At 39.2% G+C, this 14753-nt stretch overlaps 1 protein-coding gene across 2 annotated transcripts in view; it reads right to left on the reverse strand.

Annotated features, from left to right (window-relative positions):
* ERG (v-ets avian erythroblastosis virus E26 oncogene homolog) overlaps window positions 1-10340 on the reverse strand; it is a 63173-nt gene extending 52833 nt beyond the window's left edge. Inside the window, exon 1 of one of the 2 annotated variants that reach the window (XM_009891325.1) lies at window positions 10268-10340. In XM_009891325.1, the coding sequence (XP_009889627.1) occupies window positions 10268-10285 (18 nt within the window). In that variant the 5' untranslated portion in view covers window positions 10286-10340. The remainder of the gene's footprint in view (window positions 1-10267) is intronic. The other variant, XM_009891326.1, reaches the window with a different exon arrangement.
* Between the last annotated feature and the right edge of the window lie 4413 nt (window positions 10341-14753).

The following is a 14753-nucleotide window of genomic DNA, read 5'->3' on the forward strand; positions in this document are numbered from 1 at the left end:
AGAATTCATGCAGAATGAGTTAAAAGTCAATAATTTACACATACATTTTATAGATTGTACTTCAAAATTTAACACCTATTCAAATGCTTTTTTTAAAAAGGTGTTGTAGTTGTCAAATCTGCAACACACTTGCCCACCAAGCAGCTTTGCAATTCGTTGTCAATTGCTATCCCATTTTGAATGCTTGGAGCTTTCCCATCCTAAGTGAGAAGTTTCCCATCCTAAGTGAGAAAACAAAATGCAAAGGCATTGCATGAGTAGCAATCGTTAGCAGCAATATGTGTCCGAAAGCATGTTATTTATACCCATGTGAATAAAAACTTATTCGAGCTGGTCCATTTAAGACTTTCTACTAAACTTGCCTCCTTTGGCATAAAGCACCAATGATTTAGTTGGGATTGTAAAGATTTACTGTGCACTTTTCCTATCTTATTAGAACCAGTAATGGAATCCACTTACTTGAACTTCTTTGGCTCTGAATGTCTACTGCTGAAGAGTATGACATCCAGAGGTTAAATTCCTGTCTACCTTTCATTTCATCTTTGTAACTGGAGTGAGTACATTTCCTTAAAACCTGTGGATTCTAAATCAAAGGAAAACTTGTTTTAATCTTACCAGAATGTAAAAAAACCCTAAGGATTCAGCAGTAAAGTTATTAGACTACTTTGATGATAATAAGAAAACAAAAAAGAAAATTAAGAAATTGTCAGTAGCTTGTAGATAGAAGTTTTCTAAAAAAATTTTTTTTCAGATAATTTTTTAGTTTTGTTAAATGTTTATAAAACATATATAAAAAATAAACAGTTTCAGTAAAGACCTTCTTTTCAGGACAATAACTGTTTCTAACCAATATTACTATCAATGTTTATAAATGTATTCTTCTCACTATGTAGGAGCCCTATGCATGGAACAAGGAAAACTTTTTGGCTTAGTATCTATCAGACAAGGATGATGATTTGTCTCTCTGTATCCTTTTCATATATTTTCGCTCCAAATCAGAGGAAATAACATGATTTTCTGATGTCTTCCTGGACATAAATGTCGTCACTACTTAACCTGTCTAATGCTCTACATGTGAAGACACCTCTGTCCTTACAGGTGTATAAAATGTGCTGGATTTGTCTTCAATAAAAAGAAAGTGAGGGCTGTCACCTCGCCATGGCAGAGCCCAGCATGATGAGACATGTTTGCATACTCAATCTAAAACATCAGTGGAACAGCTTGAACGCTTTCAGTTCAGCACGTGTCTGTCCGGTTTGATGGATCACATCTACAGCGACCATTCAATGAATACTGTGCTGCCGGCGACCCTCCACAGAGCTTGCTTTTTTGGCTGAGGCAACCTAGCCTGATTCAAAGTTCACTGAAGTCAGTGGAGAGACTCAGCACCATCGACAGGATTGCGCTGATGTGAAGCCAGGACAGGAAACTGAGGAAACATAAGAGCTACCCTGTTTGTTGCCTTGAATATTTGTTTAGTGTTTTGGAATTTACTGACTAAAGCTGCGTGGAAGAAACTTGGCAGCCAGATACTTTTCCAACTTGTGTTATTTTGGTTATATCAGAACTCCTGAAATAAACCCAAAACTCCAGCGAGACTTTTGTGTTCATGCCATAGCCTCCTTCAACTCACTCTATCCAACCGTTGAGGGTTACCTTGGACAGACAGATCTGCTGCAGTCTTGGCTAGCAAGGTAATATTATGCTAAGAACATGATGTTCTCCTATCACTTTACATCCATCTTATGCCTCTGTAGCTCACTGGATGTAGTGGATCCAGTTCTGATTTACTCCAGCTTAGAGAAAGAGGAAAATTCAAGTGGCCACGTCCATCAGTTACTTGACCAGACGGAAATGGGTCCTGGGTTCCACATCTCACAAGTGGCTATTTTTTTGACTAAAACTTTCAACAAAAACACACCTTTGGAACTAAAAAAATACCACATTTAGAAGAGAACTGTCATGAAAAAGGAGCCTACGGATGATTCAGCTGGAGATTGTATTCATTAAGGGGGTTAATACAAATGTTCCTGATTGTTTCTGTTGTTTATGAATCTCGACCTTCAGAACAGCACTGAAATGTGCTGTCTCCTAAAGATGTTCCCTACCGATATGACACACACTTTGCATTGTTTCACTGCACACAAGCATTAATATCCCAGAGGTAACCCACCCTTCTTTTAACGGCTGGTGACAGGTCCAATGGCTGAGCAAAAATCAGTTGAAGGAAAGGGAAGTCTTGTCGGAAACGAGATTAATCTTGTAACGAGTGTTCAGCCCTGATAACCCATCTGTGCAGAGAACTGCTTTAACTGGAGAGCAATTAACCTTCACCTGACAAGCTCTGTCCAACCGTTATAAACAACATTAAAGGCACAGGATCCCCCTCTTTTTTCCCCCTTTACGTAGACTAAACAATCAGATTCTGAATTCCATGAAAACGGTACATGTAATGGTGCCTCGATGACAAATCACAGGAAAATTTTTTAAAAGGTAATAGCTGTATGGAAATAATGTGAAAAATGTCTCTGGCCACCACTTTAGTGAGTTGATCTGATTAGTAAAAAGCAACAATTTTGAGCACTTCCAAGGGAATACCTTACGCATGAGGGAAGCTGATGTGAATATGCCAAAGACTAACAATAATAAAAATGTATGCAAGTAGATAAGAGCTAGCTAACCATGTCCCAGGAACACTGCTTTCAGGACGGAGCGTGTATTTCCCCAACACCTCTGTGAAACCAAAGCCCAGGGGAACTTCCTAGCGCTTCTTCACCCATGGCCTTGTGGAAATTACTCGGCAAAACTAACTTCAACTTGCAGAACCCATCTTCAGTAACTGGGCTTTTGGGTCAGGTCTCCACAGGACCGGCTCTCCCATCCGACAGCCAGTGCTCCAAGCGATGCATTCATCATGGTCTCTGGAGGGGTCTGTAAATCCAACATCAGATTCCCAGCCTGTTAGACCACAACATGAACTTAAACAACTGCCTTTCCCACAGTAGTCTGAGGAGATAACTGAACATGCATCTGTTCTTCAAAGATGAAGAGGCGCAATACATATGAAGCCACAATAGCAAAGGACCACTCAACACTATGGGGAAAGGCCAAGATACCGATCTCAGTCACAGTGGCAGAAACCTGGAGTGACTCCAGGGGAATCATTGGCAAAACACTGCATAAAATTTGGGCTGAGCTCCTGAATAACTTGGGTGAAAGCCTGGCCCCAGTCAAACCATTGGCCAAATACTTTTGACTTCATCTCGGCCAATTTCACTTCAGGTTTTGTAAATCCTCATTCATTCTATTTATCTGCCTGAAAGCAATTACCCTGAAGCAATGGAGGTTTTCTGTCTTTGTTTACTTTTCTTTTGCTCTAGGTTTCTTTTTTTCTTAGCTGAAGTTCAAACACACAGGTTAGTCATGATTTTATTTCTCCGTACAGTGAGGGAAAATTTTTGTTTCAGTCATTTCAGTTGAATATATATGTCACTGTGGATTGCAAGAGATGGTCGTGACTCTTTAATATATGCAGAACATGCTCTGAACTATTTGTTGGAGAAGTCTACCTCAAGGGCTAGTTAAACGTATATTTTATTTGGTGACGCATACAAATAAGGAAAGGTTGCAGGCAAGAAGGAGTTGGAAGGAGGTTGTTTCTCTTCATGTAGTGGAATGACAATGTATTTTGAAACATCATGATTTGCAGTATTGTAAAATGCAGGGTCACTTTTCCTACTGTTGCAGAGAAAAGCCCTGATATTTCATAGTCCAACGTAACAGCACTGGTCTTAAATTTTTACACAAACAGATGTGTTGTACTGTGGCTTAAATGTTTAAGTAGTAACAGGTAGGACATTACCTTTCTGTCATACAAGAAAGGCTTAGATCTTTTCAGTGAATTAGATATTAACAGATAGGAAGTTCCTATTGAAAGCATTTCCTGTATTGGTAGTCCCTGATTTTGGCGACTTATCTGGGTAGGAAATGAACACAGGAAGTATCTGTCTACAGACTCTTTATCATCAAGGTAATTGCTGTGGCAGCATTTTACTGTTTACCGAGGTAATAAACATACCATCTAAAAAAAGATGTTTTTCAGCTCTAAAGAATGAGGTTTAAAAAAAATCTTACAGGCTAGCATTGTAGTTATGCAAAATCTTCCGTGCAGAATTAATATGCTGCTACTTGTTTCTCTCAGCACAACTGTAATTGTGGGATTTGTCAAACGAAACATTTCCAGTCTCCTGTGGCTTTTTTCCCAATTATAGCACTGTTTCTCTGTACCTCACTCTCTCATGTCTCTTAAGTCAGGTAGGTCATTTTAAAAAGTTCTGCCACTTCCCATAAATAGTTATTCACCACCCCTTCCTGCAGGTATTTGCATATACCCAGTCTTTGTCATTTCTTGTTGTGTTTCCTTCCCATCTATCAGGCACTGCTTAACCTGGCAACACATACATTTAACTTAGAGAGTCAGATATTTTCCTAGAGTGAAAAGGTTATGCCAGCCTAGTAACACTGTTTTCCACCCATCACTTGAGCTATACACTCCAAATAAACATACTCTTCAAGTGAAGGGACAAATCATAGCATACGCATTCCTTCCACCCATTAATTTCCAAAATCCACAATTATGAAAGACCGCTTGCCTGGTCCACTGTATGTGGATGATTGTTTGGTGTGTCCTTCAGCCTAGCCTTAAAAAATTGCTATTACTCATGATTCTTTTTTACCTTTTAATGTTCAATGACATTTTTATGACAATAATTGTCATTTTATTCATTTTACTTTGAAACAAATTAGATTTATTACATGATAATTACCAGAAGTGGTAATCACTGGTTTGAACACAGTAGTTATTAAAAACCATTACTAATATTACTTGTTTATTACACACTAATATCCTTTTCCTGAAAGCAACGTCTCATCTTTCTAATAGGATGACTATGTGCAGCCTGGTGCCTAAGGATGCATGCCAAGGAGAGAGAGAACTTCCTTGGGATACAGGTTTGCAACCTGAATCTCACCAGATTTCGAAAAACAACTTCTCCCTCTGTTCACTGTGATGAGTTGTTTACAGGATTATACAGTCCTTCCTTTAAGGGGGGCTGTGGGAGGGAATAAATTGAAGGACACAGCACTATCCAACTGCAGGCAAGCTTGATTACAGCATTTAAACTAACCCCTTCAACCATAAAGACACATTCATCCTTTAAGGAAAAGGTGGATGCCTTTTTCATATAAGTGCTTCAAAGTTTCTTTGTCAACGTTGGTGCTTTGAACACAGTCAACATTTCTTCTATAATACACAAATATGCACTAAGGACAGCAGGATGACTAGCAGAACTCCTGTCATTTTGACAGACCATTGGCTTTTCATTACTGACAATGTGAAAAGCTGCTAGTATTTCTCTTCTGTATAATTATTTACCAAAAGAAATTAATTTTTAAATGGTTAATGATGAATCTAATAGAAACCACATTGCAGTCAATGAAAAGATTTTTGTTAATTTGACACGGTTTGGTACTGCATGTGATATTTTCTACTGTATCATTTTTTACTTTGTTAAAATTGGTAATACGGGTGATAAAAACCCAATTTTTCTTTTTCTTTTCTCCACTTTGCTGATTTTCAAAATAATTCTGTTGACTTGATTTAGAAACTTGCATTACAAAGCCTACTTCTTTTTGAGTCAACACCATTTCATGTTTTTACTGGATTATAAACTGTCACTTGGAAAATTAATATCTTCATTTGGCATTCACATTTCTCAAAACTACTCCTGTATTTATCTTTCAGCAAGTCATTCTCCAAGAGCATTTGATTCCTTGAACATTATTTCTGAAAGGCCTTTTGTAACTCACAGAACTTGCTGAAAAACATTTTGTTATGAGATAATATACTTCTGGTTAAGAAACAAACAAACAAACAAACTCAGATAGTCAAACATATGCATTTTCCAGCTGTTGTTCCGTGCCTGGGAACTTAATTCTGTAAAGCGAAATCCTTATATTTGACTTAGTTTTGGCACATGTAGCCACAAACCAGATTGAGCTAAATGACCACTGAATAAAAGCAAAAGAAAACAATACAAAAATGCCCCAAATATCTTCTTCTGTTCTTATATGACTATTTCTTCCTGGAAATTGTGCATTTGTATTTGAGCTAGAAATACTGTTTTACCTGGAAATAATTATAGGTCTGATTCAACTGCCTTTATTGGAACAAAATCTTCATGAAATTGGTGGAAACTTTGAATTAAGGAGTGCAAGATCAGGCTAAGTGATTTAAGGCACTCTTGCTGTTCTTGCTTCCAATTCACCAGAGCACTCAGGTGTGTGCTTAGCTTTGAGAAGGTTGTGTCATACCACCAGAGTCAATGGAAGTATTTACAGGCTTAGAGTTAAACATACCATTGGATCATTTGCTAACTGAGATGACAACAAAAAGAGAATAATCTTTATAATTTTTAATGCAAAGAACAGAAATACAAATTACTGTATTAGTTCTGTTGGATTCAGTGCAGATGCAGGCCTCTAAACAAAGACTTAAACATTTCCATATGCCAAGAACAGGTTTTAACTGTCTCCAGCTTTTCTTGGATTTAGAAATATTTGAGTACTTAGATTTTCTAAAAGAAAGTGAGAGAAAAGTAATACCATAGAGAGAAGCACAGACTAAGATTCCTCATCAAAAAACCCCCACTTACTATATATTGCTTTAATCAGTATATCCATGCTGTTTCAAGCCTTAGAAACCACAGATTCTCCTGTCCTTTATCAAATACACAGACTTTTTTCTCTCAGAAATCATAGCTTCCACGTGAACAGCACATTAGCAGTCAACAATAAAAAAGCAGACATGCATATTTAGAAGTAAACTAGAGTAAAAGAAATATCCACAAGTGTAATCAATAAATCACTGTAAAGTCAAGATAACTTACTGAAGAGCTTTTCTAGGAATAAGTACAATTGCATTGGCAGGCGGGGAGAGAAATATCACAAGGAAGTAGAATTCCCATTGTAATTTTCTAATTAATGTTCTTTCCTCCGCTATATGATAATGCAAAAAAACCCAAAATGACCTTCAGGATGAGTATTTTTACTTCATCCCAAGGTAACACTTAAATAATTTTTGCTCCATTCTATTTAAAAAAAAAAAAAAAAAAAAAAAAAAACACCAAAAAAGACAGATGCCTAATTTGATATTTTCTCAAATTGTATTTACAGTAACTAGTGGGACACCTATAATTAGCAGTGCTGTATTGATTTGATAGTCTTCAGCTTCAGTGCTCTGCACTGTTGTGCTACTGCACCTATCTGTCAGGTACTACTTGTGTCAGAAGGAAACACGTAACCTTATTGCTAAAATCTTGACTGTTGAAAAAAAACTTGAAAAAAAACATTTAAACCTTCAAATGCCAAAACCCATAATAGTGAGGTTAGCTGTGTGCTCACCAGGTATAGAGAAGCGAATGCATTAGAAGTTTCAGCCCCCTGACAGCAGACCGAAACCAAAATCCCACCACTTTTCTCTCCACAGTTTCTTACGCTGCCCTCCACAGGAGCTGGCCCCATTCCCGGTCAGAGGGAGAGGTCTCCAGCCTGAGCGAGGGTGGCCACTCTTACAGCGTAAAGGTCAGAATTAAAGTAAGCCATCCATGCTGTAGCCTAGGATGAAGGCACTGCTAAGTCCTCCTTCTCAGGAGAAACTGTCCACCACAGCACGTTCCCCATCATAGGGGAGAAGGGGAAGGTGGCAGCAGGAGGAGGGCAGGGGACAAGAAAAGACTTATCTCCTGGTAAAGCCACACTCATGATGTCAACCCCAGTGCCAGAAAACATACACAAATGCTTGCCTTCATAGGTACCAATTAGCCCCAGTTAAGCTAGCCTGTTTTCTCATGAGCCCCGAGTGTCCCATGGCTCTGCCTGCAGGTTTCTGATAGGAAAAGGATGAATCAAACAGTCTTACTGGAAGGCTACCTTTACAGGTGTATCTATTTAGAACAATTTCTGTCCAGTTATGAACAAAAAAATAGCCATTCACAACCCAATTTTGACATTAAATGACTCCACAGCTTCCCTAAAGAAGAGAGTGAAATCCTGGCACAGAGTTCCCAGATAAAGCTTCCCACCTTCCTTGGCCACAGCCTCTTGTCACTTATGCTGGGATAGCTGGGCTACCCACTGCCAGCAGACAACACAGGTCATTATATTGAAATTGTAAAAAAAAAATTGCAAAGCATAACGGTTTAGCAAAAGCACAAACACCTATTTGGTGTTCAAATGGAAACCTCTCAGTTAAATGACTTCTTTATGTACTCAGTATAGAAGAGGAATTGAATCTCTTTGGAGTAGCTTAGCTTCATGTCACAGTACGTTTCCTGCATCTACATTACAAAGCACCTGTCATTTCTTTTTGGTCATTTTACATTTTGCACTTGCATAAATAAATAAAATCCTTGCTTCAACATATAAGGCCTTCCCAGCACCCCAGGCACCAAAATCCTCAACATTTTGGGATGCCTATCTCCCCCTGCAAGTTTCACTCTCCTGGAGAAGGAGGCAAAAATGTAGGTTTTTCCACTCAGGAGGCTTTGCTGTCTGCATTGCGTTAATGGGCTGCATAATACACAGCTGCACACAGTCTCTGCTCACCTCTGTAAGTGTAAGGTGGAGCTCAAATAATAATGATGAGATATTGTTTACAATCATTTACCCTATTACAATTCAGCCAACACAAAACATCAAAAAATAAATAATAAGAGCTCCGCAAAATGCATACAACATCTAATCTCATTGTACCATCATTTTTGAAAAACATTTTCCCATCATCATCAATAGTGCGTTCTGATTAATAGACGCAAAACCCAGCGTTACTATCTCAGCACATAGCCCTGCTTTTAGCAACGCGAAACTTGACTCCCTGAACCTCAAGATTCTCATAGAGCGCCTGTCGTGCCCTGTGTGCTCTGAAGTGCGCGGCAAAACCAAAGGGATTCAGCTGTTTCAGGAGCTACTTAGCATATAATAGATACTGGCCAGCAATGCAGAGGAGATTCGGATCTTTGTCTCCATAAATAGCCCCTTGAAAGCATCAGTGATTGCAGAAAGAGAAGGTTCATTAGGTTTTTTAATCACATTGTCTTCAGGCTAGACTTTCAGATTTCAAAAACTATAACGAAAAGCATAAAATGATCTTTAAAATGTAGACATCTAAGCAGAAGTTGCTGAGAAATCAATCTGCAGCTCCGCTTAGCTAATGGCCAGGCACCGCTGCTATTCCATATCTCTTACTAAATCTCTGGCATAATTAGAAAAGTACAGAAACACACAATACCACGAAGAAAACAAATACCTTGATCCAAAATCTGATAACACAACGCCGCAGAGTCCTCACTGTAGATGCTGTTTTGCTCTTTACGTAAAATTAGTTTCACTATCACAAAGCTTTTAGCTACAGTTATACTTCTGCAATTAATCACAGCTATTGCTATATCTGTAACTGCTATCTATTGCAACATACAGAGAAGCAAAAATTAGATAGTCATATAGATTTATTCAACTTTCTAAGTGACACAACCTGAAAAACTCATCAAAGCATTCTTAAAAAAGAAACAAACCATGCATCGAGATCAATTTATAAGCCAATAAGAGGATTTTATTGTCCAAAAAATTAAAACAAAAAGAACACACCCATGAAATCTTGCCACCACCATTAAAATAACATTCCGAAAGGTCGCGAGTATCAGGATAGCATTTCTAGAAAAGCACATAATTAACACCTGCATGAGAGAGAAACAAGAGCTGATGCCTCTCACTCCCATTTGCTAATATTTGTGCCCCATCAACAAGAGAAACATTTAAAAGTATCCAAAAGGTTAGTGCTCTTAGGAACCCTTTTTTTCCTTCCAGTGCACACCCTCTCCCCTCATGGCAGTCCGCAAACACATCCAAGTTGTCAGAATGATACCTACAAGAAATTTCAGAAGCTCTCATAAAAGGGCTTCGCATATGCAATCCACAGCACTGAACAGTGAATTTAAAAAACCCAATTTTTTTTCCGAGTTTGAAGTTTTTAAGCCTTGCGGATGGTTGGAGTAGGAAAAAGGAAATTTACTAGGCAGTACAAAGGAAATCTTGTTGTCCTCTATTGTGGCAGTGGGGGTGTTGCCCAATTCTAACTTATCTAGGTTGATAAAGGAAACCAAAGAACACACCACTGAAAAAAATTCCAACAAAAAAGGTACCCCTTTCTTACCTTAATAGTGCTTGCCATAATGTGATCAAGATTATTGATCGCTAATAATTGCTAATAATAATTATTGCTTCGCTCTGACCAGAAAGAAGTTTTGATGAGGTTGTTTAGAGCGGATGAGATTGTGCTAACTCTGGGAAATGAAGTCAGCCAATGGCAGGAAGAGGTTTCTATTGGTCCTGGCCACTGCTGCTCGAAGAAACAGGATATTTGGGAGTGAAGAGATAAGAGTCCTAAAACAATGTTGTTTTTCTTGATGATATATGACTAAATTTTTTTAATTTTTTTTTTTTTTTTGACAAAAAAGTCAATTGCCTGTGACTGCCTGGGCAGGTGTGATCTGATGTGCAGTAAGTGTGACATGCCACTTTGAGGCAGGATGCAGATGTCAGATGAAATGGGCCAAATTCGGCACTAGTTTCATGCAGTCTGTTCACTGGGGAATTACTGATTCAGGGCCAAAGCCAGACTTGGTATAAGCGGGTGTAACTCCAAATATGTTAATGAAGTCTAGCCCCGCTTACACCACATCTATATTTGTCCATTAACCTCATTCCTGGATTCTTGAGCTATTGACAATTTCTAGCCCATCTGATTTAGGACTTTTTTTTTTTTTCTTAGAGAAGAAGCAAGTAGACTGGAGACAATAATTTCTTTTTGATCCCTCTTTCTTACTGAGGGAAGGAAGTCACAAAAAGACATACGTTTCAAAAGCAAGTGCCTGAATGCCATAAACAGTCTTAAATTTTCCGCTCTCTTCCTTTACTCCACAGCTCTATCCATGCAGGAAAATGAGATCGTTTCACTGGTGATTCCCTTTCCAGTTGGATTATGATAGCAATTTTTTATTCAGTGTTATATTTTTATTTTTCCTTTTGTAGCACTTGGCAGTCACAGGGCACCCCAAAACTACCAGCTGTGCAAACAAAGTACTGTCCCTGTCCCAGACGCTTGCTTAGGAGTGCTGAACTAAAAAAAAATTAGAAGGGCAAAGTGTTTCCACAGTACCAGCCAGTGTAAAAGTTCACATGTGAAGAACCACTCAGGATGCAGTGCTGGCACAACCCTCTTGCTCTTACGATTCTCGCAACTTTTTGTGTTTTTGTAAAAGACATAGTTCCTGGTGTCAAAAGATTCTGAGCTTTCAGCTAGAAGAAAAAAGCTTGAAAACAGGACCATCAAAAATTAAAGGAAAAATTAGAAGAAGTCAGAATGTATTGATTTTTTAATAACCTTGTGGTTTTTAAAAGCTGGTCCTACTATAAATGGTTTATGATTTCTCGACGCTTCCTACAACAGCATAAAACGATGGACAGGTTGCTTGAAGCACTGCACCACTGAGTAGATAATTCCCACTGTAATAAGGTCCTGCCCTCTGACCAAGGACTCTGGTATGATAAAAAAGAACAAGAAATAGCGATGGCTTGTCATAGTGTTATTTAGTGGAGGCAGATGACCTCACCCTCTCCCAACGCCACCTTCTCTTGCTCCCTAGGAAAAGAAAAGGAAATCAGACCGTTGCCTTGTAACTGGTGATGACTGCTGACGTTTGGTATGCATTTTTTCCGAATGGTACACGACGACAGCGGTGAGTCCCAGTTCACTCTTCCAGTTCACTCTTCCCCTCCTTTCCTGACCTGAAGAAGGTGACACACAGTCATGCACTTCCCCAGAGATGCACCTAGAGGACATGAGGTGCTGTCTGCTTGGCCCTTACACATTCATCCTGCAGGCACTGCTCCACCTAATGCAATGCTGGGCAGAGGAAAGGCTCATCCACCCACCCTTGCTAATGAGAATGGCTCTGCCACCCATTAGGTCCTGGGAAATCCTTGTTTCCAGGTGCCCCATGGGGACCACAGAGCTGGAAATCCCTGAATGCAATGGAGTGACACAGGATCAGTGCAATCAGGATCTGGTAGAGCTGCCCCCAGCGAGTCCCTGTTTCAAGCTTAGCGGTGTGTCTCCCAGTTGGGGCTGTATCCCAGCTCGTCTCCAGCTGCCTCACAAGCCTCAGGGCCTCCTCAGCCAGCCTGAGAGGCTGAGCAAGCCTCCAGCTGAGTCCAGATCCCAATGGAGAGAATGGGAAGGGGAGAGCAGACACCCTATACAAGTTTAGCTTAATTTTATAGTTCACTTTAAGGAGCTCTGGTTTCTTCCACTGCAAAGAGGACTCCTGGTCACTTCAGAGCAACCCAGAGTCACCACTGCCATGCAATAGCTTATACTCTCCGGTAGTTGGTTCATATAGAAATCCGGTGTTGCACTGCTGAATGTCTTCTTGCAGTCTACATCCACCGAAATACTGTGCTTCTGCAGGGTAGGTAACTTCTGGTAACTTTGCTATTTTCATTACGAACAGTATGAAAAGAAAGCAATTTACAGTAATTGTATTTCATGGGGATGTTGATTTCCTCCCTTTTCATCTCCAAACAATGAGCAAGACAGCCAAAAGATTAGAACCTTTTTCTTGAAATTTCAAAGCATTGTATAATGTTTCAGTTGGGTGACTTCCACTCCAGTTAAGGCCAAGATATTCCGGTCTTTTTCTCAAATATATTGAGAGGCTTGAAGTATCAGTTCCAGCTCTCCAGTGGATGGGATCTGATAAATTCATTCACAAGCAGGTTTCGGTTACAATTATTCTCCAGCCTACCTCCATATAGACAAACCTCCTCTTGATTTACATAGGGTTTTTGGAAGCATAAGGCAAGCAATATCAGACGCTGCTGAGCTCTGTTATTATTATATAAGTTTTACAGAGCCCACAGCCTGGTAAGGATTTTGCCATTTTAAACTGGCATACATTCTCCGCCAAAGAATTCAATGAAGTTTATTTGACTTTCAAGCTAATACCCACAGGCAGATTTCTGAGTGCTTATGCTTATGTCGATCCAATTGCAAGACAGAGCCTTGGTATTGTAAGGAAAGGAAAATATTGGTTTATCAAATCACCATCATCCAGTTGCAAAAGAAAAATAGTACAAACACTTCTACTATTTTTCTCTTTTTGTTATGTTAGGCAATTATTTGCTATTGTCTGAAATAATGCTGTGTGAGTTGGAAAAAATGTGGCTTGGTCAACAAACAGAATGAAAACACCAAAAAGTATTAAAAATCCGCATTAGCCACCTAACACTCCCTTACCCCCTTAATTTCTCTCTCAGGCATGTCACCCTAATTTGTCTGGGCTCCTTTCTGATGGAATTTTTTTCTACATTCAAGCTGGCTTCTAGAAACCACAGAGCAACAAAACACTACCGTATGTGCTTAACATTACACATATGCTTAAGTTTCTTGATCAAAACAGGCGTTTTGCACATGCTTTAGAATTACAGCTGTGCTTAAGTTCTTTCCTGAATACAGACAGGCTTAAACACTGCTTTAAGTGCCTTTGACCTTTAAGACTAAAGAGCTCCCTTTTTACAGAAGAGCTTTCTAAACTGGAGACAAAGAATCCGATCTATGCTGATCTAAGCCTACTTAAACCAACAGGGCCTTGTACAGACCTACAGATTTGGTCTGACCATGCAAAAGAAGTGATTAGACTAAATCCTAAACAAAGAAGATGAATTTCCAAAGAAAAAAGTTATTTTGCTTGTTGCATCCTTTCTCGGATGTACTAGAAATATGTTCAATATGCACGTACTCACCTAAACACATGAAAAATATTTCCAAAGAGACCATTTCTCATGCTATTTGAAACACCACTGCTAACTCTAAAAAACAATCCTGCCCTCAGATTTTTTTCATATCATATCCGCTAGTGTGTTAGGATGTAGGAAATATATTGCAATATTCCCTGTGTAAACAGATCTGCAATCCATCTTGCTGTCTGGGAGGTAAACCAAGACCGCTGCTCTCAGCCTGGGCTGACCAAGAGACTAAAGGCACGCTCTGCTACCCTCACTAGTGCCGCTATGTCTTCTACTTTCACAACGCTTGCTCAGCAGTCTGCCCAGATAGCTTCTTTCCTTTTTACTTTCAAAATGTTAGTACCGCCAATAATGTGGCTTTCGTCCCTTTAGCCATACAGATTTCTTTACAGTATAAATAACTATGGGTAAATAATTGGGAAAGCTGGAGACACATCGCCCTTGTGTGTTGTGCTTAGTATGCGGACATACAGTGTCTGCAGATGTGGGTATTAAAAGAAATAAAGAGAAGAGAGAAAATAAAAGAAAAAGTGAGCTCTGTTTTTCTTACCAAGGTTACACATAAAAAGGAGGTTCTCCTCCAGGTAGAACTAGGCTACAAATCAAAAAACTCGAGTACAATAAAAGACTTTGCACTGCAGTTTTTGGAAGCTGATTTTAAGAAATTCAAGCAAATTAATGCTACTTCATGACACTTTAAGATACACCTAAAAAGGTGTTAATCCTCTCAAAAGGACGTAGCATTTTGCTTAAATGTAGTTCCGAACATCAGTTTGGCCATACTCATCTTGGCGTGTAAGGGCCAAATACACTCTTATCAAGTTTTCAGCAAG

Source organism: Charadrius vociferus, unplaced genomic scaffold (assembly GCF_000708025.1).
Source record: "Charadrius vociferus isolate BGI_N301 unplaced genomic scaffold, ASM70802v2 scaffold298, whole genome shotgun sequence".
Taxonomy (NCBI): Eukaryota; Metazoa; Chordata; class Aves; order Charadriiformes; family Charadriidae; genus Charadrius; species Charadrius vociferus.